Below are 27,263 nucleotides of genomic sequence, written 5' to 3' on the forward strand. Positions count from 1 at the left end.
AAATTCATATGTATGTAGTCGCGGGCAAAAGCTAATATCAATTCAATATTTGTTTAATATATAGTTGTCGATACTATATACAATTTGTACCACTCAAATCTAGTTCGTAAATCCAGCCAGACTTCAATCAAATCAATCAAACATCATTCAATTCCATTCACTTGTTTCAGCTCTTTTACCGATTCTATAATAAAAATTAATAATGAAATATTAATTTTGTGTTATAATTTTAGGTAACGGCCTTTAAAATATATCATAACTCACCCACTGTATTTTTTATATAATTTTATTACAAAGTTTATGAGCTGAAATCTATTATATTTACTTATATGAAAATAATTCCAATACAGTAAACAAGTTAGTTGCATCACTTCTATCGTTACATACATTCCACAGAAAACTGCTTTTATTTTGATCATCTTTATTTCATAATAAGTGGAAAACTGTGCCACGTTATACAAGTAGTGTTAGACAGGATTCTATACAAAATAGAAACAACTTTTCGTTTCCTACGGATAGGTAAAATGAAGTTGTTCTTTCAATGTTTGTTTTCACCAAGGCTCTACAAAATTTACAGAGATGGATCATCTGATGTAAGTAATATATTTTTTTTATTTAGCTATTTTAAATGGAACGTGCATAATCAATATAATTGATGACAGTATTGATTATGCATGTTCATCTACCTTTGCCTTGTCCCATGTTGAATGATAGATAATCTGTATAATTAAAAATCGATTACATCGAGTATATGTAAGCTTTTCAGTTCAGAATGGCTGCGCCTATTTGGCTATTTCTTCTTTTTGTTATATTTGTCTTACGGGCCAAGATTGGTCTGAAGGAAAGTACTGTGTAAACTCTATATAACAAACTTTATTTAACGAAAACCTCTTGAAAATGTAGAAATTGATAAGGTTTGTTTGGTTTACATTGTTACCCTTTTAACTACCTATTACCTTTTTAACTAACCACTGAGATACAGGCTCAGCCTAGTTCGGTGGCTAGTAGATGTAACTAGGTGTAAATTGTTATTAAATAAAGATTTATCATTATCATTATCATTACCCTTATATGAAAACAGTTTTTATAGTGTTGCAACCACTCTCAATAGCGAAATAATACATCATTATTTTGACTCCAATAAACATCAGTTTCACTGAATTTTAAACACAATACTGTCACAGAATCATAAATATTTAATTTTTATTCTAAAAATATCTTTTTATTTAACCAAGATGATCCCACTATTATATACATTACAGTATTTTAATGTGACATATGCAATAAAATACTGGTATAATAAAAAATTACAAACAAAGATAACTATGACTTTGTTATGTAATTTTTTTTGCTTATAATAGTCAAAATTAAAATGTACTTATTTGTAAAATTATATGTTCTATTTACATTCTGTTTAACGAAAACTCTTTATAATGCATTAAAATATCTGATCCCTTCAACTTCACTATGTAGAGCCATCACAGTATTTAAAAAATTGACAAATAAAGTTAAAGTATTATGTTAAAAAATTATAAAGGATAAATACTTAACAATGAAATATTTTATTGTTTATATTTCTGTATCTTAATGTGTAATTGTTTTTTTCTCCTTTAGACTATGTACCAACCATTACGATTGGAGAAATTGGCTGACAAAGTAATTACTTCGGTAAGAAATATTGTTTATAATAAATGATATTATAATGATAATAGTTTATACTTGCAATTTCATTTGCAAATAATTGTCTTATATATTATTCTAAATCATAAACAATGTTCTATTAATTTTATTATTTGTTTAGCTATTTGTTTGAGAAACAAGCATTATATTTTTCACATAATATTAAATATAGTGTTTGTGTATTGAGCTAGTTTGTTTTCAACTAACTTCAAAGAAAGAGGTTCTTAAATCAGTTGTATTTTTTTATGTTTAATACGAGGTCTGTCCGGAAAGTTCGTATAAAAGTGTTCTGGAATGCGAGAAAGAGGAGTGGGGAGGCCAGGTAAGCGCAGGACCCCTTCCTTATGTCCCTAACAATGCTTCAGTTCTGGTCTGACCGCCGTGCGGTGCGAACTGGCTTGTCACGCCATCTGTGAAGTTACCTCTTAACGAAACCCCGTCGGCATGGAGCCCGCTTCCGTTGAAGAGCAGCGCGTCGTAATCAAGTTTCTCTCGAAACTCGGCAAGAATGGCCGTGAAATTTTTGCCGATCTCAGAACAGTAAAATCCCAAAGCAAAGAGTGGAAGACATCCGGGGAACCACGAACAAAAAAATCAAGAAAATCCCGCTCAAATGTCAAGACAATGTTGATTGTTTTTTTCGATGTTCGGGGGATTGTCCATCAAGAATTCGTCCCTCCAGGCCAGACAGTTGATGGAAAATTCTACGTCGATGTGCTCAGACGCCTCAAAGCTCGTGTGGCACGAGTTCGTCCAGAATTGGCGCGAGAGGGGCGTTGGATTCTTCACCACGACAATGCCCCTGCCCACACCTCTCTTGTTGTCCGTGAGTTTTTGAGTAAAAATTCCATTACGGTGACCGAACACCAAATCTGGCGAATAGGGGGCTATTCGCCAGATTTGGCCCCGTGTGACTTCTTCTTGTTCCCAAAAACCAAATTGGTACTTCGGGGGCGGCATTTGGGGGACATAAATGAGATAAAAAAAGCTACGACGGCGCAGCTGAGAAACCTACAACCAGAGGACTTTCAAGGAGCCTTCTCACAGTGGAAACGGCGTTGGCACAAGTGCATTATGTCACAGGGGGAGTACTTTGAAGGGGATAAAATTGATTTACCTGAATAATTGTAAAATAAAATTTTTAAAAAACTTTTATACGTACTTTCCGGACAAACCTCGTACTTCATAACTTCATCAGTCATAAACTTGATTTTTATCTGAAAATATATACTTACAGATTGGAACCATACAAATTTTATCAAAATCGGTTGATTAATTTAATTTTTAAATCAAAGTAACTGGTTTTAGCAAAATTAAACTTGTTTTTTTTTTAATATATATTATAAAAATTTTGATAATTAGAATTTTATTTATTTATTAAATTCATTATTTTCAGGCGCATACAATGATGAACATAGCAATATACACATCACCATTTATTTGCATGTATATTTATAAACGAGGATTCAGTGTAATAGAGGAGAACAAATATGCATTAGTCCGTTTCTTTGGTGGCATTGGATGTCTTCTAGCATTGTCCTATGTGATCAGGGGACTCGGCAGATTTTATAATCAGAAATATGTTGATTTTGTGAAAGCATTAAAGAGCCCAATGACTGATAAAGGATCATATTTAGAAGGAATTAGGAAATATGATTTTGAGTTTTATGCTTGGCCAACCACATTCATCATGCCTCCGAAATCTAGGTATGACACCACTCATTGGTTTTTTCGCCTAATATATTCTAAATGTTATAATATATGTATGTATGTTGAATTGTATTTTGGGATGTATTGTAAAATGACGAATGAAGAAATGTGTAGCATAAATGAGTAACAAATATACAAACTCTTTATGTAAGAGTTGCGGGTTCAATTCCTTGTCAGGTCAATTTAGGAAACAAGTTTTATTGAATTTGACTAGGTCAGGGTGTGCTGTGCAATGACCTTAGATATTAGCTGGCTGATTTCTTATAATATTCTAGCTTGAAAACCAAGCAATTAGTGCAATCGTGGAACATTTTTATTATTATAATTAAAATTTGTTTCAGTCCACCGTTATTGCAGAAGAATCCATTTACGAATTGCGCCAACAGCGATCGCCCTCTGTATCAGCGGCTGCCCATACAGGTGTTAGCGTTTATCGCTACACACGCGTTTGGATTGCGCCTTATCTACCCAGGATCCCTTGGAGTGATATCCAATTTATTTTGTAAATATAAATATTTATGAATATGTTTATTGACCTGGTTTAAAGTTATGTGCGTAAATTACCCATCATGTCCTATTTCGATTTCTTTGGCTTGTGTGTTTACTACTTTACATAATGTTTTAAGATGTTTATAGCGACTTTTTTTTTGCTTATTACTGTAAGTGCTGGATAAAACAATACTAATAGCTAATTAAAATCATTTCTTATGATAATTAAAGTGTGTTCACGCAAAATAACCCGACTTTAATTGTGATAAAACCGGTTACTACTAAACTACTGGATCGATTTCGATAAAATTTCTATGGGACCAATTTGTAAGCATATCCTTATAGATAAAAAAAAAGAACTTTTCAAATTAACTTACCATTGACGGAATTATGGGGTCACAAAAAAATACAGCCAAATTGAGAACCTTCTTTTTGGGTTGTTGGGTTGTAAGTGGGTTGAAAATTACGTGATTCGTTACTGTCACTAATATAAATAGATGACATCTGTACACGCGCAATGAGTATGTGTATATATCAAAGTCTGTAATTTCTGTATTAGAACGGTAATTTCAGTCACAGCGTGGGGTAAGATGGACTAGGGAGAAAGTAGGGTGTGGCCATATTATACTTATATTCTGTTACACCCTCGACGCAAAGTTTTGCTAGCGTTAATAGAGCTGGATTTACGAAGTGAATCCTGTTAATTATTTATTTATAATTTCTATTTTATTTAAAATATTATTCTTAGATTACATATATAGATAGCGTCGAGTATTAGAAACCGGGTCAAAATGTTGTCAGCTAAATTGACGATTGATTGACCTCAGTAAATTGTGACACATTATTTTTAAGTCAAAACAAAACTTGCTGTTTTTCAACGTTACATGTAATTATGGTTGATTTTTAAAATTTTTATTATATAGTATAATTTCTCCCATCATCATACACATTACAGCCATTTTTCGTTCACTGCTGGACATAAGCCTACCCCATAGAATTCCTCCCTTATACAAGTAATATCTGTATAATGTAAGCTATTATGGTGACTCCTTAGGATGTGTAACCATTTTCACATTTCCCTTTTTTTTTATATTCCAGGGAACCCATTGTTTCAAGGTAGAACTCAATTAGTAGAACAGTTTAATGGGCAACGTACAAAATTGAAGACAGCAGATGGTAACACCATTGATACAATGTTTGTTGATCATCGGAATCAATCCACAAAAGGCAAATACTTAGTAGTATGCTGCGAAGGGAATTCGGGTTTCTATGAAATTGGCATCATGGCTACACCAATGAAAGCTGGCTATTCAGCATTGGGCTGGAATCATCCAGGATTTGCTGGGAGTACGGTGAGTTAATCTCAAAATGTAACATGTTGTACATAAATTAGAACCAATTATTCTATATATTGGTTTGGAAGCATCCAGGTTTTGCTCAGATAAAGGTTTTAATGATTATTGATTTCATAGCCTAACAAATTTTACATAAAATCCATTATTATTATTTAATAGTAATTTATTTTTTGGCATAAATTCTGCACAAAAAAAGCAAATCCAGGATGCGTTGGATGTATAGTGGATTATTTATGTTACTATTACAAATTTTTGTAAAATAATGAAGTTTTAATAAAAATATGGAACATCTGAAAATAGTTTGTTTTAAAAAATTGTTACATCACTATGGTTAATAAATTTATCATTCATTTCAAAAATTATATAATAGTAATGTTTCCAGGGACTCCCATACCCGTCTCAAGAGCAGAATGCAATAGATGCAGTGATGCAATATGCTATCAACGAGCTTAACTTTCAACCTGAAAATGTGGTGATGTTCGGATGGAGTATTGGTGGATACTCTGCCACATGGGCCGCTATCAACTATCCTGTGAAGGCATTGGTAAGTCATATAATCATTACAGTCTATTAAGAATTTGTATTAAAAAAAAAAAACAGTTATGGCTTAGTTATTTATACATAATTTTTGTTGGTTGGAGTACTTATCTTTAATTGCATTATAAAATTCTGGGTCACTTCTCATAATTTTACATATTTCAAAAATATATAAGAATGTAAGTTTTTTGTGTTTTAAAATACGATCTGCAAATTTTTATTTTATACTTACCAATATTATAATACATTTATTTTGTAGTACAAAAAGGTCATTAGCATTTGTATTATTTCCCCATATTGTTATTCCATAGGTTAATCAAAAATGCGCATAAGCAAAACATGCACATTTTGCAGTTTTAAAGTGTATTGCTCTTTTTAACTCGTATAATGCATATGTAAATTAAGACAATTTTCCAACTATTTTGCATGCATTATTCAATTGATATTTGTGTCGACACACGACACTCATGGGAAAGGAAGGGTTGGTCTATTCAATACCGGGACCACACGGTAAATTGTAATGTTTATTTCCTACAAAAGGCACTTAACAATTACTTTACATCAATTTTTGCTACTGAATTAACTGTAACGCTTTCCTATAGAATAAAAAAAAGTTCTATACTAAAATATATTTTTATTTTTGTTCGCATTAATACAAACAGACTATTTTACAAATGGAGTTTCATGTGGAAATCAAACCGCAAATTTACAAATCGTATGCATTCAGGTGTTAGACGCAACATTCGACGACCTTCTGCCGCTCGCTCAGAATGTGATGCCGTCATCCTGGTCGCTGTTGGTCAAAGAGGTTGTACGCTCGTACGTGGACCTCAATATTGTAGAAATGTTGAAAAAATACACTGGTCCAGTGCACTTGGTCAGGAGGACTGAAGACGAAGTCATCTGTCTTATGTACGTTACATGAATTCATCATCTAAATTTCATGTATATTTTCAATATTTATTTAATTTCGCTTCTTGAATTGTGATATTAAAATTATTATGAAAAAAATCCCCAGACGGTTTAAGTATTAGACGCAAAAATAATGGCCTGCATAAATGTGGATTATTTATCCACTGATAAAATTTTCCTTTATTTTGTTATAGTGCAAAATTCATATGTGTACAGACTCTTTAAAATACAGTCGAGATTTGTCTGGTGTCGGACTTCAAAGCACGGGCCAACAAAGCAAGCAAAGGATAGTTATTTACGTGAACGAAATGTCTTTCTATGTTTTGAAGTTGTTTAAAAGATACTCTTGATATTAAAACCTCCTTTTTCAAGTCGATCGATGAAGTGTGATTTTTTTATTTTAATTTTTATTCACAGACCCGGCGTGACATCGACTAACCGTGGCAACTATTTAGTAATGAGTCTAATTGAACACCGTCACCCGTTCGAAGATAGTGAAAACGAAGCAGCTTGGAAAAAAGCGCTCCATAGTCACGTGGAAAATTTAGAGGCGAAACGTCCATTTGTGGACTCCGGCGATCTTACTATCTACGACATTAGGGCGATGACACTGGTAAGTACTTTTTTTAAATAACTGCTGAAGAAAATTGGTGTATCTACTAAAGCATAGGTGTCTTTGTTACACTGTCATGTCTAAGGTGGTAGTTACCATTTTCCATCAGGTGGACAGTCAACTCGTTTGCCATTCTAAATTGTATAAAAAATTTTTTTTCGGATTTTGAATATATGCAAGTGGGTTAAAATAGTTGATTTACAAGAATAATATTGTGTATTCATGAACGCTTGATTAGTGTCGGGACTGACCTATTCTAGTTTCGATAACTGATTGAAACTACTTACTGAAATGGTAACAAAACAATGATAAATTACGTGTCAAAGTGTCTTGTATAAACCTATACGAATTAATTTTTTTTTTTTTGATGGTTAAAAATGATATGGTAATCCCGCCTGCGCTAACGGGATACGCTGGCGGAGCACCAGTGAGGGGTGATAGATGAGAATGAAAACAGGCCAGTTAGCTCATAATGATGAATTCATCAGGAATTAACCATGATAGTTTCAAGAGAGAACCGCGAGGAGGTAGACCTGGGTATATTGCTAGCAATGGGATTCTTAGTCTCCATTATTAACAATCCCTTCCCCCCCCCCCCCCTCCTCCGAATTAATATATTGATATTGATTTTTTTATTTAACTAGCTGTTTACCACGACAATACCCGCAGGAATCAGTATATAAAGTATCCTGTATTAGGTTAGGATTTAAGCTATCAGTGAACAAAATTTTATTCAAATCTGTCCAGCCGATTAAATTTGATTGTTTAACGAATATACAAGTATCTTGATATCCAAACATCATTCCAAACTTTCTCATTTGTAATATTAGTAAGATTATAAAATGGCTGTCCGCATCTGTCTATTTCTATGTTTACATCTTCTAAACTAGGTAATATATTGAATTAAGTATGACTGTTCTGTGATATGTGATATATGATATAGCAATGTAATCACAGGCTATGAAGGTAACACTGTACTGTAGTCCTCAGAAATGGCAATGTATGAAGGATACATAAACATCACTGTGTATTCTGTAATGTCTATGGTCCAATTGAGCCGTCAATTTATTTGCCATTCTAAGTATCTCACACTTATACAACACGGTCAAAACAAAAACAAAATCAGCAATGTTCTTGCAAGGAAATAGAATATATTAAATATTGAATAGACAAATAAATTGCCTACTCCACTGCAAATGACAAGGCAATATAGGTAGAAATAAGGAAATTGGGTAAAATAGGTGTAAATGACACTTCTGGTATGTTGTTTCCTATTGCGACATATAGTTTAGTAGATCAATGTAAATTATATTAACAAAAATGTGTCACTAGCATAGATTAATAATAGTTCTGTTACTTACGTATCTTTTTGTTTGTTTTTATATGCAGTACTAATTTTTGCCCGCTACTTTGTATGTGTAAATTAAAAAGTAGGAAAACCATGAGGTAAGACACTTATAGATGGTCAAACAAGATAAAATATATACCAGATTTTAATTTCTCTGGAACATTTTTGTGGAAATCACATTTTATTTGGTACATTAGTTTTTGCGGAATGCCAGACCAAACATTAATTAATAATTACATTTAAAAAAGATTGGTTTAGCTTCTATTGCTTTTATTAACACTCCTCAGATCAATCTTTCTTAAATATCTCCCATATCTCGTCTAGTTACAATTTTATTACTTAGAAAACGCATTATTATAGTTCATTTAGTTACATTGGGGGCCTGTCCTCGCTATGATATTTATGTTATGCCAACTTTCTTTTTTGTTTGCTTTTTTTTTTTATTTTTCTATTTTATATTTTTGTTTTGTTGACAGATATCAAAGTACATGAGTGACTACCAGTCCACCCACTGCGTTCCTCTGCCTGCGGAACACTTCGAGTCCGTCATGAATTTTATCAATACATCAAAGTACAACAATCAAGCGAAGCTCTGAAAATCTAGGCCAAAAGTACAGTGAACATAATTTTTTTATTTGTGGCTTGAAATATTTGTGCGTTTTGTTATATTTCACGTGATTCTGCTCGCTGGACTTGTCAGGGATATTTTTTCTCGTAACGTCACATGTGAAACACGTAGACCAGTGGGATCACTGTTGGTAGTTTGTAAGTCAGGATTAGCAATGTTTCTAGGGTTTAATGCTGATTTTTTGTAATAGAAAAGTTTCAAATTTTTATTATCAATTGCAATTGAATTAATTATTTATTGTTATAATTAAATGTTATATGTGTAATTTAAAAAAACAATTTGTATTACCTTTATAAGCATGTTTATGGGTGTAAAAAAAAACAATAGAATACATTTGACATATATGCATAAGATATATGAATTTTTAATTAATATTATATAGATGTATTTTCATCACTAAAAGTGATTGACAACTAAATGATTGGTGGGAATTCACTCTAATTAATTAATTTATGTAATTTATTTGTGTGGTGCGTTTCTTTTTTCCATTTATATTTTGTATGAGGTTACAATCTTTGTATTATATTATTCTGATTAATGGGCGATTCCAGTTTATTCTGTTTTTAAAACTATATTTTATATACAAAGAAAATTAAAAATTTCTGTGAGATGGCTAATGTGAAACTTCCAAAACTTTTTCTTGATGGATAACTTGCATTTCAGGACTGTTTTTTTTTATATTTATAATGCATAGAGATTATAGTGGTAACTGGATTGATCCATAAGAATTATATTTTATTTTGAATTGGGTTTATCAAACTGTGATTAGTTATAAATTTTAACCACCCTTTTTATCTGGCTGCAATATGATTTTATTATTTACCCCTTTTGGAATTTTTATCTAATAAAATTATGGTGTTGATGTATTTTCTATTATTTTATCGGTGTAAAATTCTTAAATGTTTAGCATGGTGAAAACTAGATTAAAATCTGGCACACAAATGGTTTAGAGTCATTATTGACTGCATTTTTATGTATTAATGTTATTTGGTGTGGTTGCGTGAATTTATGTGGGTCTCAAAACTCAGTATATTTTATGATATTGTAATATAGCATTTAAAATATTTTGGCAATGGAAAATTCAATATTCATGTGTATAGAATTAAGAATAAAATCATTAATAAATATGTTCATCATAGAACTCTGTACTTTTAATTATTTAAACAGGTTTCTAACTTATTTGTTTATTCATTAAAATCCTTCTCTGTCTTATGTCTTATAGACTCGTTGTGAGTTCGAATCTGACACCAAAATTTGCTAGAACACGCCGTTAAAAAACGAAGGAAATGGTGGCATTATAATAGTACATTAATAATGCAACCGTTAATTGTCTACTGCTGATCATACGCCTCCTCATAGACTTTTTTAATGTGAAGATAAAATCGTAACCATTGCTTTTATACACTGGCGAAGCATAATTTTTTTTTTGATGGGTGAAAATGGAATGGTAACTCCGCCTGCGCCAACCGGATATGCTGGCGGGGCACCAGTAAAGGGTGATCGATGAGAATGAAAACAGGCCAGTTAGCACATCATGACGAATTCAAAAGGAATTAACCATGATAGTTTCCACGGAGAACCGCGAGGAGGTCGATCTGGCTGGGTATATTGCTAGCAATGGAATTCACAGACTCCAATACTAACAATCCCTTTCCCCCCGGCGAAACACCATTTTTCTTAACGGGTGATGATGGAATAGTAACCCCGTCTGCGCTATCGGTATACGCTGGCGAGACACCAGTGAGTGATGATAGATGAGAATGAAGACATGGGCTAACTCATCGTGTTGAATACACTCGGAATTTAGCACGATGGTTTCCAAGGGAGACCACGTAGAGGTCGACCTGTTTGGGAATATTGCCAGCAATGGGGTCCTTAGTCTCCATTATTAACAATCCCTCCCCCCCGGCGAAGCACCAATCGGAAAAGATTAAATAAGTTGAAAGGATGTCAGCTGACCCATAGTGATAAATTCATCAATAGTTAACTACAATGATTTGGGGAGAAAGGTATTGTTAGCATGGAGTTTGACAACCCGATTGCTAGGAATATATCCTATTAGGTCAACCTCCACGTGGTTTCCCCTGGAAACCATCGTGAACAATTCTTGTTGAATTCGTCACGATGGGCTAACTGACCTGCTTCATCCTCACCTATTATTCTTCACTGATGCCCCATCGGTGTATTTGGATAGCGCGGATGGGGTTACCATTCCATTATCACCTATTAAAAAAAAACTACAATGGTTTTCAGAGGTATCGCATGGAAGTCGACCTATTAAGATATATTGATTGCAAAAGATTTTTAGACCGCATTGCTAACAACCCCCTTTTTCTATCGATTGAAATAAGGAACGACCTTGAGCCACTTGTATCGACTGACTCACTGCAATGTATTTAATACCGTCGTTCTATCTAGTGAGAATCGTTCTACACTACGTTGGCTTGTGCGGGGTCGTCGCTTAAGAATTACTTTCCCATCCGTTATTGGGTTTTCGAATTAAGTGATCAGTCCATTGCTATTTTATCTTACTTATCCTTCGGATTATGTCGGTGACTTTAGTAAAATAAAACTTACATACGTATGTAAGTACTTGGTTTACTGAAACTATACGTTCTATATCTTATCTATGATTGTTCATTATCTATATCTGTGGATTCATAATGACATTGACAATAATATGAATGACATTGACATTTGACAATTGGAAATGGCCTTTTTTTGTAGAATTCATTTTAATAATAAAATAATTATTAAAATCTTTTATTAAACATTTAATAATAATGTATATACGTATTATTTATTAATGTGAATTTATTTCATTATTTGAGACACACGAATCAGTAAGTAAACATACTTTATAACCTTTTTGTAATTACATCGCAAGCAACACATGTTTTATATTTACTTGTTTTTCTCTTTCTTAAATCAAATAATCTTATTTTTTTTAAATGCATTAAATAAAAAAATATATAAAGTTTTCAATGTTGTGATTTGTTAGAAAGACCGGCCCTGATTTACTAAATTATTCTGAGAAAAACATTGATGCTGTAATGTTATGCAATAACTTCATATAATAACCTTGTGCACTCACCAGACCCATATATAGCTCCTTTTAACTCATACAGTAACACAATAATGACGTTAATATAAAAATTTTAATATTTCATAAAAATACTTGGAGGATTTCTTTCCAAATTATACAATTTATCTTTTAGTTATGATTATTAATTATATTTTCTTATTTTAGAAGTAAAATAAGAAAATATAATTTATTATCTAAATAAGTTAATAGTTTTAAAAGCTGTATATTTCCTTAGGTTGGCTGCTGGCGTTGGGACAGATTCGGAGACACCATTTCCTTAAATCTGTCTCTAAAATTAAAATTTAATATTGCAGTGACATGTTTATTGATTTGAATCAAAATTATTATAAATTTAGATTATGACGGTTCATGAAACAGTAATTTTGGAAAATTATTAAATTAAAATGTTAGATTAAGATGTATGTTTAGATTAGTGGTGTCTCACAATCGGCCCCATCACATACTATATATTTGTAATTAATAAAGTACAAAAATCATCTTTAATAGACTTGTTTTACAAAATAATATAATGATAAAGAAACAATATAGGTAATTATGTCCATAACAAATAAGTAATGGACATTAACAGTCACACTAGGACATAAAGATTAGCAAGTATAAAAAGTAGTTTTTCTCTAATTCAAATATTATTTAAATTATTTACTTTATTAATTATTTTAATGTGTAATGAATTATATACAATTTAATAGGTTTAGTTGTTCTTATATAATATTGGTATATGATTTTTGGCTCCATTCATTTTAAATGTTTTTATTATATTTATATATGTAACTAACTACACTAATCCATTGCAGGCTATGTCGCACATTAACGACTTAATAGGTGTAATGAGAGGTCTCCGGCTTGTGGTGGAGGCAGGTCTTAAAATCCAGCAAGAACATACTAAATTAATATGGAATAACTCAACTATCAAATCTCTTATACAAACATGCCCAACTAACCCACTCACAGCTTACAAACCAACTCCTGAAGTTGCAAAAGATCTTTTTGAACGTGCCTTGGTTGTTGCTCATGGCTTTAGACAGTATGCTATTATGCATGCACCTAATATGGAGTCTGACTTAGAAAAGAGAGCCGAAATGGATTCGCAATTGAAGGATGAGATTGAAGAGCTAAATAGAGAATTCAACAAGACATTTGAGAGTTTGAAGAAGGCAGAAGACCTCAAAATGAGTTCCATAGCAGTTGATCAACAGATAGTAGATCCACTTGAAAAAGTTAAAGCACAAGCAAAAACGCAGGAAATAAAGACACAACCTCAAATACCTTTAACAAAGTCTAATATTACTGCTGCTAGTGCTTCTGGTGCCTCCACATCTACCTCAACAGTACCCAAGCCTGTAGCCAAGAAGAAAATAAGGGTTTCTGTAAGTTTTATTTATATTAGTAACAAAACAATATGTTACTTAGACACGAGTGATACACATTAGGATTAATATCTAATATACAATAAATAGACAGTGTTTATTGCATGTCTCATACATTATCATCATCTCTACAAAGACAAAAGACATTATGATTGTCAACATTAAACATAAAAAAAATTAAATAAACTCCTGATGTCAATTTATGTCTCTAACAAGGCATAAATTATCTATTGTCATTTCTTATTTTACTATACATATCTTTTTAAATAAGCTCTGGATTATCTTTTCAAGAGTTTCCAGAACAGAAAACAAGAAGAATAAGTAGAAAATATAGTTGCTCAAAAAATAAGAGTAATTCACCACCCCTTGCTTTTTCTTGTAATTTTATTTTGCTAAGTTTACTATGAACAGAACTAAAAAACAATAAATAGTAATTATATATAATAATTCTTATTCCTACAGTTGAGCGAAAATTCAAAGGCTCGTGTGGTGCCATCTTCCCGTATCGGCCGCATGATATCATTCGGTTCTTTAGCAGCTGGCCTTGGGGTGGGCACAGTAGCTCAGTATGCGAGGAACACTATCCAGTCAGTGACGGGTCACGCCGACGAGTCCGCCAACGCTTTCTTATCACCTGCCAATGCTGAGAGGATTGTTGATACTCTGTGCAAAGTTAGAGGTTGGTTTTTATGTTATTTTAGTGCTCGATGTGGGGAGAGAATTGTTATTAATGAGGTTTAGCGGCTTCATTTCTAGCATGTACCCTATCAGGTTGATCTTAGAGAGGAAAACTGGAAACCATAACCACAATGATTTCCTAATAAATTTGTCACAATTGGCCAATTGAAACAACTAAATTATAAGCAATCATTATTGATTGGGATCCTAATAGCATATTCCAATAATTAGCATTCCATTTTCATCATAAAAAACACTTTGCTTACATAGAATTCTTACATTTTTATAACATTACAAGAAATCGAAATTTATAATCAACAAAACTTTATAATGTGTTTCTTGTTCATATTTTCCATGTATAAATTAAAACAAAAAGTTGTCCTTTCCACCAGGTGCAGCATTAAAACTGGGCCAGCTCCTTAGTATCCAGGACGACACAGTGATGTCCCCAGAGTTGCAGCGTATCTTTGAACGGGTCCGACAGTCCGCAGACTTCATGCCCTCGTGGCAAGTGGAGAAAGTCATGAGTTCACAACTAGGAGTCGACTGGAGAACCAAAGTCCAGCATTTTGAGGAAAAACCCTTTGCTGCTGCCAGTATAGGTCAGTATTATATGTTTCTACTTAACTATATATCATAGTAAATGTTTTAGTAGTTGTAATACCTCAAACACTCTAAGTTTATCAGATACCTAAATTGTATTCTATAATTAAGGCCTATAAAATCGAAGACAGCTAAATCCAAGTCTGATAAATGTCAGGAGACTACAAAAACTAATATTTTATCAAGGATATGGATCAATATTCTATATTTTAAATCAGATTGAAAAAATTAGAATATGTGTAATAATTTGAATTAATAGAACTCCCTCTATATTTGAGTACAGAGTGAAGATGAAATCGATTTTATGGCCTTTAATTTTAAAGGCCTCGACTGCTATTAGAGAGAAGTTGTTTACCATTAATAAATTGCAAGGCGGCAAAAATAATAACTGTTCAAAAATAAAAATTGTGTGAAATGATATTGATGTAAATGAACCTTTCATTATATTACCATTTGTAAACAGGTCAAGTGCATTTAGCTATATTACACAATGGTCAAGAGGTGGCTGTCAAAGTTCAGTATCCAGGGGTGGCCAAGGGTATCAACAGTGACATCGACAACCTGGTGGGCGTCATGAAGGTAAGGGCTGTTCCACTACTACTAGTTTTCTATATCTAACTTGATGAGTTTTCTAGACCTTTTAAAGAGTATTCTTACGGAACTGAGTTTGAAATATCTTTTTTGTAATATATTATTTTTGTATATTGCATTCCAGTATAATCCTATAGATATGTATATATATATATATATATATTTTGATGGGTGAAAATAGTATGGTAACCTTGCCTGCGCTAACGGGATACGCTGGCGGGGCACCAGTGAAGGGTGATAGATGAGAATGAAAACAGGCCAGTTAGCCCATCATGATGAATTCATCAGGAATTAACCATGATAGTTTCCAGGGGGTACCGCGAGGAGGTCGACTTGGTTGGGTATATTGCTAGCAATGGGATTCTTAGTCTCCATTAGTAACAATCCCTTTCCCCCTATAATGTATATTTGTATCAGAGTATTGCGACTTATGTAACCATATAAATAATAGTTTGCTGTATACTGTCATTATTAGAAAGACTATGGCACAAAACAGGCAACTTCAACCATTATTTATCATGCAAATATTATACCAAAGTATTATGCATTATTGTTTGTGTGTTTTTGTAATATTTAAATTCAAGTTTACAGTTAAAATATTTTATTATTACTATCTACCGAATAACATTTGCTTTGTTTTTAGGTATGGAATATCTTTCCTAAAGGCATGTTCATAGATAACATAGTTGAGGTTGCAAAGAAGGAATTAGCGTGGGAGGTGGACTATGTTCGAGAGGCTGAATGCACGAGAAAATTCAAACGGTTGTTGGCACCATACCCAGAGTACTTTGTCCCTGATGTCGTTGGTAATTATTTTAGCTATAACATATTTTGATTGTAAAAAAAAAGAGCACCATGTTCTTGGGAAATATTATGTAAAAATAAAACACCACTGTGACAATAGTAGTGAAAATACTATGTCAAATAAATAGTAATTTTCTATGCATTTTCATGTTTGAGGATCAAGTAAGTAATGTAGTAACTATTTTATTAGATGTAACCAGTAGCTTTGCCCCTATGTTTGTCTATGGCCCATCTATGTACCAAATTAAATTAAAATCGTTTAGCAATGTAAGCATAATTGAATAGAAAGCGTTCGTAAAATTTTCGTTTATATAATTATCTAATTCCTACGTCTTTGCCTGCTTGCATAAGTATAAAATCATCTTATATGTTTGCATATATCCTATTCGTGTACCAAATTTTATTCAAATCACACATTACTTAATTTATGAATGCATCGCTTACCTATTTTTCTGTTCAATGATTACCTGGTAAAGAACACCTTCCGTTGATAAATCCGCCAAATGTACATACAATTACATTGTTTATTAAAGTTTAAATTGATAAATGTATTCTTCTAACACGACAGTCACTCTTTACGACTTTCTTGGGATGGAAAAGACATATTGTGCTCTTACTCGGTCATTACATGGGCTTTATTAGTTTTATTTCGACGACCATGGTGTTGTAGCGGTTTAACACACCACCTTATTTTCCAATGATAGATAGATAAATAAACTTTATTTAAGCCATTTATGACACTTGTAAATTTGCAAATGAGTGTATACAATTAAATTATTTACATTTTTTTAAATAAAAAACAAAAGACAAAATACGAAAATATGGTTTCGCCATATGTGTCCCAGTGACCCAAATAGGCTACAGCTCAGTGATAGTTTTGCTTAAAAGCAAAACACTGATTTTCAGCTGCAGCCTGAAGTTAGGCTACACGGACGCGTACAACAAATCCAGAGTGTAACCTGTGTAACCAATTTAACAGTCAAAAATAAAATTGTATTATATAGATACAGACTTACATAAATGTTGCATAAATAATATATTTCGTTCAATGGTATTATGTTAGGTTCAAATACCATAAAATACAAACGTTTCTATTCATGACTATGGTAGTTTGTATTGGTCTGGGTGTTTTCTATGTATAATATGTATGTACTAGCTGTATCAGGCGTCTTCAACTGTGTGAATCAGTATAAAAAATACATATCCTTTGTGCTAAGTTGGGATATAACCTACCCGTGTACCAAATTTATTTCAAATACGCCATTAGTTTTTGCGCGGAAAGAGTAATAAACATTCATCCATCCATCATTACAAACTCTCGCATTTATTATATTAATAGGAACTACAGACAAAAATTTAAGTACCCATAGTATGAGCTGTACTTAATATGAAACTAGATGGCTCTGTAATATGTTCAAGGTTATTTATTATATATTTTCTACTTACAGGCGAGCTTTGCGCTGCCGAGGTAATGACCACAGAGTTGATTGACGGCATGCCACTGGATAAGTTGTTCGACGCACCAATGGAGACTCGGGTGGACATAGCCTCCAAGATTATGAAGCTTTGCCTCCGCGAAATGTTTGTGTTACGATGCATGCAGACTGACCCCAACTGGGCGAATTTTTTCTACAACGTCAACACTAAACAGGTGGGTTGAATTTGCTTCTAAAAACAGATTGACAAATTGTGGAATATTATTATCATATCAGCCGTTAACTCTCTACTGCTAAATATAGGCCTTCGCCTTGGGAGATTTTGCCAGTAGTTCCCACGTTTGGTAGGTTGGCAGCCACAGTTAGGCTTGGGTTATGTTTTAAGAGGGACGCTGCTTCTCATCCTTCATGCTTTAAATTCCCTTAGTCGTCTCTTACGACATTCACGAGAAAGGAAAGGATAGCCCAATCTACGCCGGGATCATACGACGATGTATGTTATGTAATATATAAATTTGTCAATGTTTTCATTTTAATGAATACAGCACGAAAATTTACAGGTTTTCTTGTTGCAATTGTTAAAATAGGTTATCCTTCTCGACTTTGGCGCCACTCGGGAATACTCAAAGGAGTTCATGGATCAATACATCGAGATCATCAAGGCGGCATCCGAAGGCGACAGAGGCGCTATCTTACGGAAGTCGCTGGAAATGAAGTTTCTTACTGGATACGAGTCAAAGGTATGATTTATTTGTTTGTAATAGATAAAAAAAAAATACTCAACTGATTTTAAAAATATTTTGATGTGCAGAAAGCGAAATTATCAGGGAGTAACATGATATATACTTTATTTAAAAAAGACCTGTGAAGCCAGGACGAGTAATACAATATGATTTATTTTTCCACAACTGTAATATTTGGAAACATACTTCGTTCTAATGATAATAATTTAGTTTATATAACGTTCTAACGTTAATATTTTTTATTCCAGATCATGGAGGAAACCCACATAGACACCGTCATGATTATGGGCGAGGTCTTCACCAGCGAAGGTACCGGAGAATTCGACTTTGGTGCGCAAAAGACAACGAGACGCATACAAGCATTAGTACCGACCATACTGACCCACCGCCTCTGCCCACCCCCCGAAGAGATATACTCCTTACACAGAAAGTTATCGGGCGTCTTCTTACTTTGTTCTAAGATGAAAGTCAAAATGAATTGCAGGGATATGTTTAATGAGATTTATGAACAATACAAAAGCAACATTGTTAGGTAATGAATAAGGTCCAATCGAATTTTACTAATATTCATATATTTATACGATGAAGATTAAAAGTAAGTTATTAATTGCAAATAATTATTATAGAAATATTATTAAAATGTGATAATTATATAAAAATGTTTGTGTGAGTGAAAAAAAAAATAAAATGCATACAGTGTTTGAACCAGAACAGTGTTATTGTAAGTCGAGTTTTATTAAAATAATTAAAAAGCAGAAAATATAATCTGTTGATTAATGACTAACGTGAGTCAGACTGTATTGTTATTACTTATATCGGCTTTTATAATCCATTGTCCATCAAGGTTTGAGTGAGTGGACATTGAGTTTGTGTACATCGTCTTAGGCCACGTCATAAATTTACATCAGGCGAGATTTTGGTCAAACATTCAAATTTCATAACAAAATATCTCTTTAAATAAGCAATAATAGTAAAATTCTCTAATGGGGGAGGATTGTGTTCGTAAGTGGACAGTAAACGGCTGATATAATGATGATTTTCATATTTTAATAATATTTAAGAAGAAATAATAAAATCAGTTAACATAAAGCATTTTAACTTATTATATATATATATATATATATATATATATATATATATATATATATATATATATATAACTAATAATCCCAAATGGGTAGTCTGACTTACAAGCTTTAGTTGTTGTACAGTGGCTGTACCTAATTGATTTACCTACGGTATGCTAAGTAAATTTTATCAAACGTGCCAAGAGACAAGCTTGCTGTCGTGTCTAGAATTAATTTTATTTGATAACGGTATTTATCATCACCGGAAAGCTGAATTTCTGACTCCAATAGGAAATGTAAATACACAAAAGGTTATTGTTGTTGTCCAAATTTGGACTCAAGACCATTGGAGTCATATAAGTCAGAAGAGTGAAACACTGTTTAAACAACGCGGCCTGCGTTGCATTTAGCTGTTTGTAAATTTGTATTTATTAATACAACTAACTGGATCGTAGTTTTATTTTGAAATGTTGCTATTATAAATTCAATAAATATTTGAATATCATACCAAAGGACTGATTTAGTTCCAAATTCATTCCGTTGTTACGTCAAGTCTTGCGATCTTCTTATGAACAAAATGTTCGTGAACATTTTTATTTTACTTTAATAATTATGAAAAAATTATTAATAAAATGTAATTAAATTGTAATAAATGTATTAATAAAATGTAATAAATTATTTTAATTGTAATAATATTAGAAACGGCATTATAAATTTAACATAAATTAAAATCGTGATACTTTATTATGCATTTGCTCCCAATTTTGTTTCACCCTAATAAATAGTGCAAGAATCGCAATTTGTTGGTTATTATTTATATATATATATATATATATATATATATATATATATATATATATATATATATATATATATATATATATATATATATATATATATATATATATATATATATATATTAGGTGCTTTATATCCTTTTACTTCTTATAGCTTTATTTCCATTTTACTTGAAACTAACTGCTTTACCGACATAGCTACACTTAAGATACGTGACAATAGATGGCGTTGTTAAGTTTAGTGTAAGCTATATATAGATTTCCAAAAACACGATTTATCAAAGGAAAAAATAAATACCGAGCGAAGCTCGGTCATCTAGGTACTGGCAGGGGGACACGTTGACCAAGAAAAAATTGGCTAAGCGAAAAAAATTTTAAAAGATTGCGATACTAGTCGCGATTTAATAATAATAATTCCGTAAGTGTTAGAAAATAAACAAAATCATTTATAAAATATTTATATTTTTATTTTAAAAATTTCCTAAAAACGTAAAAATTAATAAAACTAGATTCTTAAACTAAATCTCATTAATTATATTAAAATAAAAAACCAGGAAACTATTGTGCTTCGATCTAATTAGCGTTGTTTAGTTAACGACGTCGTGCTGCAAGTTTGCACACATCATTTCACAGATGGCGCTGTTTCTATTTAATGCACTACTATATCTGTTTTTACTCGTTCACCTGAAATTCTAGATACAGCATTACCAGATGGAGTATTTTTGTCGCATTATGGATAAAAATTATTTATTCGCGAAACTGTAAAAAAAATCTTAGTAAAATGTTTGAAAAGAAGTCAAAAGCTTTAGAGAAGTTCGCTTTATTTTTTTTACATTTGTGGTATCTGTCAATCAGACAGCATTATATAATTAGTATAGTATTTTGTTATCGTTCTCTTAGTGGTTACTTGGCAAAATGTAGAGAAATTGATACAAATTTGTACTTAAGTAAAATGAAAGAAGTCCTATAGATTTGAAGAAAAAAATAATCAATATTTGAGTAACAATTAATTGTTTTAATGGCAACCCTGCGGCTGGAGATCTACCTACATTGTGTTCACGTGTTATTATAATGTAATTAATAAGCGACTACTGTTGAAGTTTTAATACTGGCTGTTGACACTGAGGTTTTTTAGAACAATGTATTATTTTGAAGCTTGTTCTATGTCAGATTTTTATAAGACATGTCTCGTATTTTTTCACTAAACTTATTATTTTATATCACAAATACATATATGTTTTATTACTGCATCCTGCTATTTACAACAACTACGTCAATTTCTATGTTTATCGATTTTAATTGTGACCTAGCTTGTTCTAACTGGACTCTGACATTTATAATTCGGATGACAATGCAATACTATTTTGACATAGAACTGATCTGATCTGAACTGAGCTGAAAGGTGGCCATAGGAACTTCGTAATTAAACGATGCAACCCCATCGAGTTTGGGTTCATTTAATTCTCGTTAAGTAAAGTAAAAGTACTCGTTAAAACAAATTAAACGAGCCCAAACTCGATGGGGTTGCGTCGTTTAATTACGTAGTTCCTATGACCACCTTGCAGCTCCATCATCAGACCCTGGTTACCATTTAGTATCAAAGTACTCGTCAAGACGAATTAAACGAGCCTAAACTCGATGGAGTTGCGTCGTTTAATTACGGAGTTCCTATGGCTACCTTGCAGCTCCATCATCAGACCCTGGTTACTATCTAGTATCAAATTGTTCGTGAAGACGAATTAAACGAGTTCAAATTCGATGGGGTTGCGTCGTTTAATTACGGAGTTCATAGGAACTCCGTAATTAAACGACGCAATAGGTGGCTATAGAGCCACCTTCCGAGTCCATCATCAGACCCTGGTTACCATCCAGTATCAAAGTACTCGTCAAGACGAATTAAACAAGGCCTAACTCGATGGGGTTGCATCGTTTAATTACGGAGTTCCTATGGCCATTTTCCTTAAGTTTTTATACAATTCTTTTGATAACCTCAGAAGGAGGTTTGTACTCCTACAGAAATATTAAAGCTACTATTTATCTTTAAGCTACTAATTGTCTGTTAATCTACATATTATACTGCTCACATTGATGAAGTTGTGGGTAAAAGCGAGTGGATGATAATGGCATGGTAAAGCTGCCCGCGATATTGGTATATGCTGGTATATGTTGGCTTTCATTTATATTCTTTTCCTGGTGCCCAGGAAAGGAATAGAAATTAAATAAGTAATGTTTAATAATTTTGTTCTACAAAAAACTGACTTCAAATGTGACAAAAATCCAATTATTTTGATTTAAGAACTAAGCTACTAAACCTATTTAGATAAAATTTCTGTAAGACCAATGTGTAAGTATTCTGTGTTAGTAGTATTAATATAAACCTACGTGGTTTCTGAATGCTAATGTAACATAATTTCTGTAACTTTGTATTTATAATTATTATAAAAAAAAAGTATATCCTTTCAGATAAAAAAATAATTTTCCAAATCAGTTTAAAACTGACGGAGTTATGAAGTAACAGACATAAAAAAATACATCCAATTTGAGAATTTACTTCTTTTTGAAATCGATTGAATATGAAGCGATCTCATTGTGACAAATTTATCAAAAATTTCCTACGATAATATCCAAGTAATAAAAAAGATCGACAATGATAGGGTATATTATTTCGTGGTTTATTCCTGGTGAATTTATCATGATGAGCCGTCTGATTTAACTTTATCCTTGTATATTATACCTCGCTGACTCTGCTAGTGTGTATCAATAGCGCAAACAATGGTAGATTACTATTCCATTAAAAGTTAGTGACTGATTTCATCATCATCATCCTCACACAGTACTAACTAACATTTTGTTTCACAACACGCTTTATCTATCAAAAAATTTACATGCAATGAACGCAAAAACACATAAAATATATTGAATTAAAATAACTAAATTAATTCAGAAATGACGAATATAGAACGATATGATAACACGAGTATACTAAGTACTTATCTATTTATAAAAAAAAAACAAAAACCTAATACATTCGGAGAGTTATATAGAACGTATCCTATTCGTTAAGCGGTTATTGAATGACTGTGACAAGAGTAGCCTCATTCCTAAATACTACATTTATATCAAAAAAGATGGCGACAAAAGGTACCTTAAAAATAAAAACACAGCCTCTATTTTAGAAATTTTATTGCAGGTCGAAAAGGCATTGGGGGAACATTAAAGCAACCATACATCGAACCTGTGACCATTTCGGTCATTGCGAATACGAATACTAAGTCTTATTTTTATACCAACGGTTCCGTATACATGCATATTATTTGTACTCAAAAACTAGATAAGCGTAAAGTCCGTATGGTAAAAAATTGCTAAACACGCAAAAACATACGAACGTAATAATTATGTACTTACTGATGTAAGTCACGTGACATTATGAACTAGCTATGGCCTTTTGAAAAACGTTAATAGAGTTAGAGAAAAAACAGTTACAGAACAATGTTTAAAGTTTTACATTTTCTCATACATGACCTTTAGTGAAGTCTTTAAGCTGGTAATTTATTTATAATATCAAAAATAACTTTATTATTGCAAAATAAATAATGCAGTCCCGTATAGAGTATATTACACGTGTGATTAAGAATAAAAAAGTGGTATTTTTTTAAACAAATTCTAAGATTCGTTTGGTGTAAAATGCAAGTAATACGAAGTTACGTTATCATATCGTCATAGTCGTAGAATACTGACGGATCTGATAAAGATTACATATAAAGATCCGTCAGTATTCTACGCCTATGACGCTATGTGAAATTAAGTGGTACAGTTTTGTAGTAAGATAATAACATATATGGTCTTAATATAAATGTAATTCAGATAACTGTTTTACTAATTAAGAGGAATGGCAAATTATTTAGTAAATAATACGTTATTTCGCCAAGAAATTAATTTGGGCCACATTTATTCGAAACAATGTGCTTATTGCTGCGACTAATAGAAATAAAAAATATAATAAAACTAATAGAAAAAAAAAATTAAAGCTTAATTTATGATGTACATGGAACAGCCGGGGGTTAGGTACTTTCATCATTTAAAAATTGAAAGTACACCTTATGTGTTTATACATCAGAGTATCAATTACCTATAATTCTAAATAGATCACCATTGTGCTGAGATTATGCCATCTTAAAATGATTTTGGAGTCAAATAACAACAGAAGGTCAACAATTCAAAAAAATATTATTTCAATCAAGATAAACTTTAAAATTCTCTACAACATAATGTTTAGAAACTTCTCTTTAATAAATCAGTCTTAGTCCTCATATACACAAGCGTTATTTTACCGCGTGTCGGTACCGCGCGATCGGAGTAAGAATTTAAAATTTATTATACTATAGTCAATCATTGTGCCTAATACCTACTTCTATAATGGTGATACTAGAGGTAAATTAACGTTAGTGTGGATGAGAGCTTCGTGTATAAAATATGTTAGAAATCAAATAATATTTCTTTATTATATTGTCGAGTACATCTAGCTTAATCCCAGCAGACGGACTAAATGCTAATTTCCAACTTCATTTTCTAGAAAAAGCAACACTTAGGTACGTACATACCGTTACAGATTAAAATTAATAATATGTTCTTTGATTATCACAAACATTGATAGTTTGTATTCATATAGTAACAGTCAACTTACCTGTGCAATTTTGTTACAGTGAGAATAATTTATTCTACAGAGTGCTACAAACCTCTCCAACACAGATTATATAATAATTATGCCGCTTACACTCCAGTAAAAAAGTCGAATACTTATAATGAATATGAATTGTGACACATCATCTATGGGTACTGTAAGGGTGATAATTTAAAAGTGTTAATATAGACAGGAGTAGCAAATTTCATGTTTGTTGAACCGCTAAATATAGGTAACGAAATCATAGATATAATGAGGTTAGACATAGATAGATATTGAATTTGGTATATTAACTGATATGAAAAGACAGTTTACGGCAACTATATATATTTAAAAAAAAAACCGTCGTCATAGCTCTAGTACTCTCTGTCTACCTTATATGTTTTGTTGTGAAAAATCCATTTAAAATATCTTATAACGCTAATTATGGTAATCTCGCCTTTCAGTAACGATAAATGGAAACAATATCACTATATTCGTGTATTAGGTAATAATATTATAATCTATAAGCATACAGCAATTGTATAATCCTCGATAATTCCCCTAAAATAATATGAGCAAGGATCTATTAAGGTATTTAATATTGAATACATATGCACATAATAATATTAATGAAATTGATAACGTGATAAATAGATATGCAATAAATTGCTCTATAGTGGTACGACGTACTAAATTGTACAGTTCTGTCTAATAAAGTGTGAGTACGCGTAAATAACAGCTAATAAACACTACATAAATATGATATTTAAATTTATGTTCAATATAATAACATGGTCGAGTGCGTGTCGATACGCAAAGTTTGTCACAATTTTCGAGTTGTGCTAATGGAACTGTGATTTTAAAATTAAGTTTCGAATATTTTAGTCCTCGGTGAAAATTATAAAGCCGAGGCAAATGTGCAGTAATAGATAAGAAACAAGTTACAAAACAGTTAAATGACATTTGCTCTGATGTTGAAACGAGAAGGGAGTAACACCCTGTAACTTTCCTTAACCCTACGCTCGCCCACTGAGTTTTACCACAGTTTTATTCGTATTTCGATGTAAAATGTTCTTACAGTGGTAACACTCAACGGCATTATATTGTATTGTGTATTCACTCACATGTTGGCCTAGAGTTTAATATATAAATTTTCTAGAGAATATTTAACTGTTTTTCAGTTTTTAAATCTTTGAAGCATAATGTTTACTTAATCAGGTAGATAGGTATTATAACTCTGTGATTCATATTATACTTTAAATTCGCAAATATGTATAAAAGTCACAGTTCAATCAAGTTTCAGTAACAGTAAGCATTCGTTATTATTATCGTTAATTTTGCGATAAATACACATCTTCTATACCCGCCCAAAGCTTTGACTTGACAACTTGTTAAATTTAACAGTTATACCTACACGAATTTCACTCTGAATATCACTACATTGAGGGTTATAACACGCATCCAATAATGTCTGTTAACAGTGAAAATAATCTAGAATTGATTTTCAATAAACCAAAGTAAAGTTTTTCGTATTGTCTTTTTAATTTGTCATGAGAGTTTTATCGGAAGCCTGGCAACGTTTGTTACATTAAAAACGATTTAAAATACTTAAAAAAAAATAAGCAAAATGCGTTAATCAATCAAATTTTATATTGTAAAAGTGAATTAAAATATTAAAAAAAATAGTGGTGAAGGAGTGTTTCGAAATTTTAAATGTAAAATATTATACGTGAATTGTATTAGAAAATAATTTATTATTGTACTCAATTATTTAATAATATTGAAAAGTATTTCATAATAAATGAGATATAATCAGACATTGCCAGTCTAACGTTGTGAACGCTCACTAATTTCGCGACGGGGACTGGCACCATGCATTTATGGCGAGCCTTATAGCCATTGTAGAATCATGAGTAAGGCAATATGTCACAAAATTTCCTGACATGTTGGACATGATAAATTAATAGATTTTTCACATACAAATTTTTATTCAAAACTAAACATTATTACATTACGGATTAAGATATGTGTAAATAAATTAAAAGTATTTGTTTATGCTGTTATAAATTTGGAAATTAATAACTATGGTGAGTGATAAAAAATAAAATTGCCACAACATATCAGGATTTTTCCATA

At 31.9% G+C, this 27,263-nt stretch overlaps 2 protein-coding genes across 4 annotated transcripts; both read left to right on the plus strand.

Moving 5' to 3' along the window:
• The first annotated feature begins 142 nt into the window (after positions 1-142).
• On the plus strand, positions 143-10,413 carry LOC113517836 (phosphatidylserine lipase ABHD16A). Of its 2 annotated transcripts, none has more exons than XM_026902575.3 (9): positions 143-593; positions 1,615-1,668; positions 3,077-3,387; positions 3,732-3,892; positions 4,978-5,231; positions 5,617-5,778; positions 6,499-6,683; positions 7,101-7,296; positions 9,121-10,413. In XM_026902575.3, the coding sequence occupies exons 1-9, from the start codon at positions 525-527 to the stop codon at positions 9,238-9,240; spliced, it is 1,512 nt and encodes a 503-aa protein (XP_026758376.2). In that variant the 5' UTR covers positions 143-524; the 3' UTR covers positions 9,241-10,413. The 2 variants fall into 2 exon arrangements, with proteins under 2 accessions (XP_026758376.2, XP_052751418.1); XM_052895458.1 differs by lacking the exon at positions 143-593 and adding an exon at positions 784-914.
• A 1,560-nt stretch (positions 10,414-11,973) lies between these two features.
• LOC113518908 (atypical kinase COQ8B, mitochondrial) lies at positions 11,974-19,699 on the plus strand. Of its 2 annotated transcripts, none has more exons than XM_026903938.3 (9): positions 11,974-12,115; positions 13,173-13,745; positions 14,208-14,424; positions 14,816-15,025; positions 15,490-15,605; positions 16,261-16,423; positions 17,870-18,072; positions 18,445-18,597; positions 18,849-19,699. In XM_026903938.3, the coding sequence occupies exons 2-9, from the start codon at positions 13,176-13,178 to the stop codon at positions 19,134-19,136; spliced, it is 1,920 nt and encodes a 639-aa protein (XP_026759739.2). In that variant the 5' UTR covers positions 11,974-12,115; positions 13,173-13,175; the 3' UTR covers positions 19,137-19,699. The 2 variants fall into 2 exon arrangements, with proteins under 2 accessions (XP_026759739.2, XP_052751437.1); XM_052895477.1 differs by having other exon boundaries at positions 13,444-13,745.
• Positions 19,700-27,263: the final 7,564 nt, after the last annotated feature.

Source organism: Galleria mellonella, unplaced genomic scaffold (assembly GCF_026898425.1).
Source record: "Galleria mellonella isolate WM207_F2 unplaced genomic scaffold, CSIRO_AGI_GalMel_v1 utg28, whole genome shotgun sequence".
NCBI classification, from domain to species: domain Eukaryota; kingdom Metazoa; phylum Arthropoda; class Insecta; order Lepidoptera; family Pyralidae; genus Galleria; species Galleria mellonella.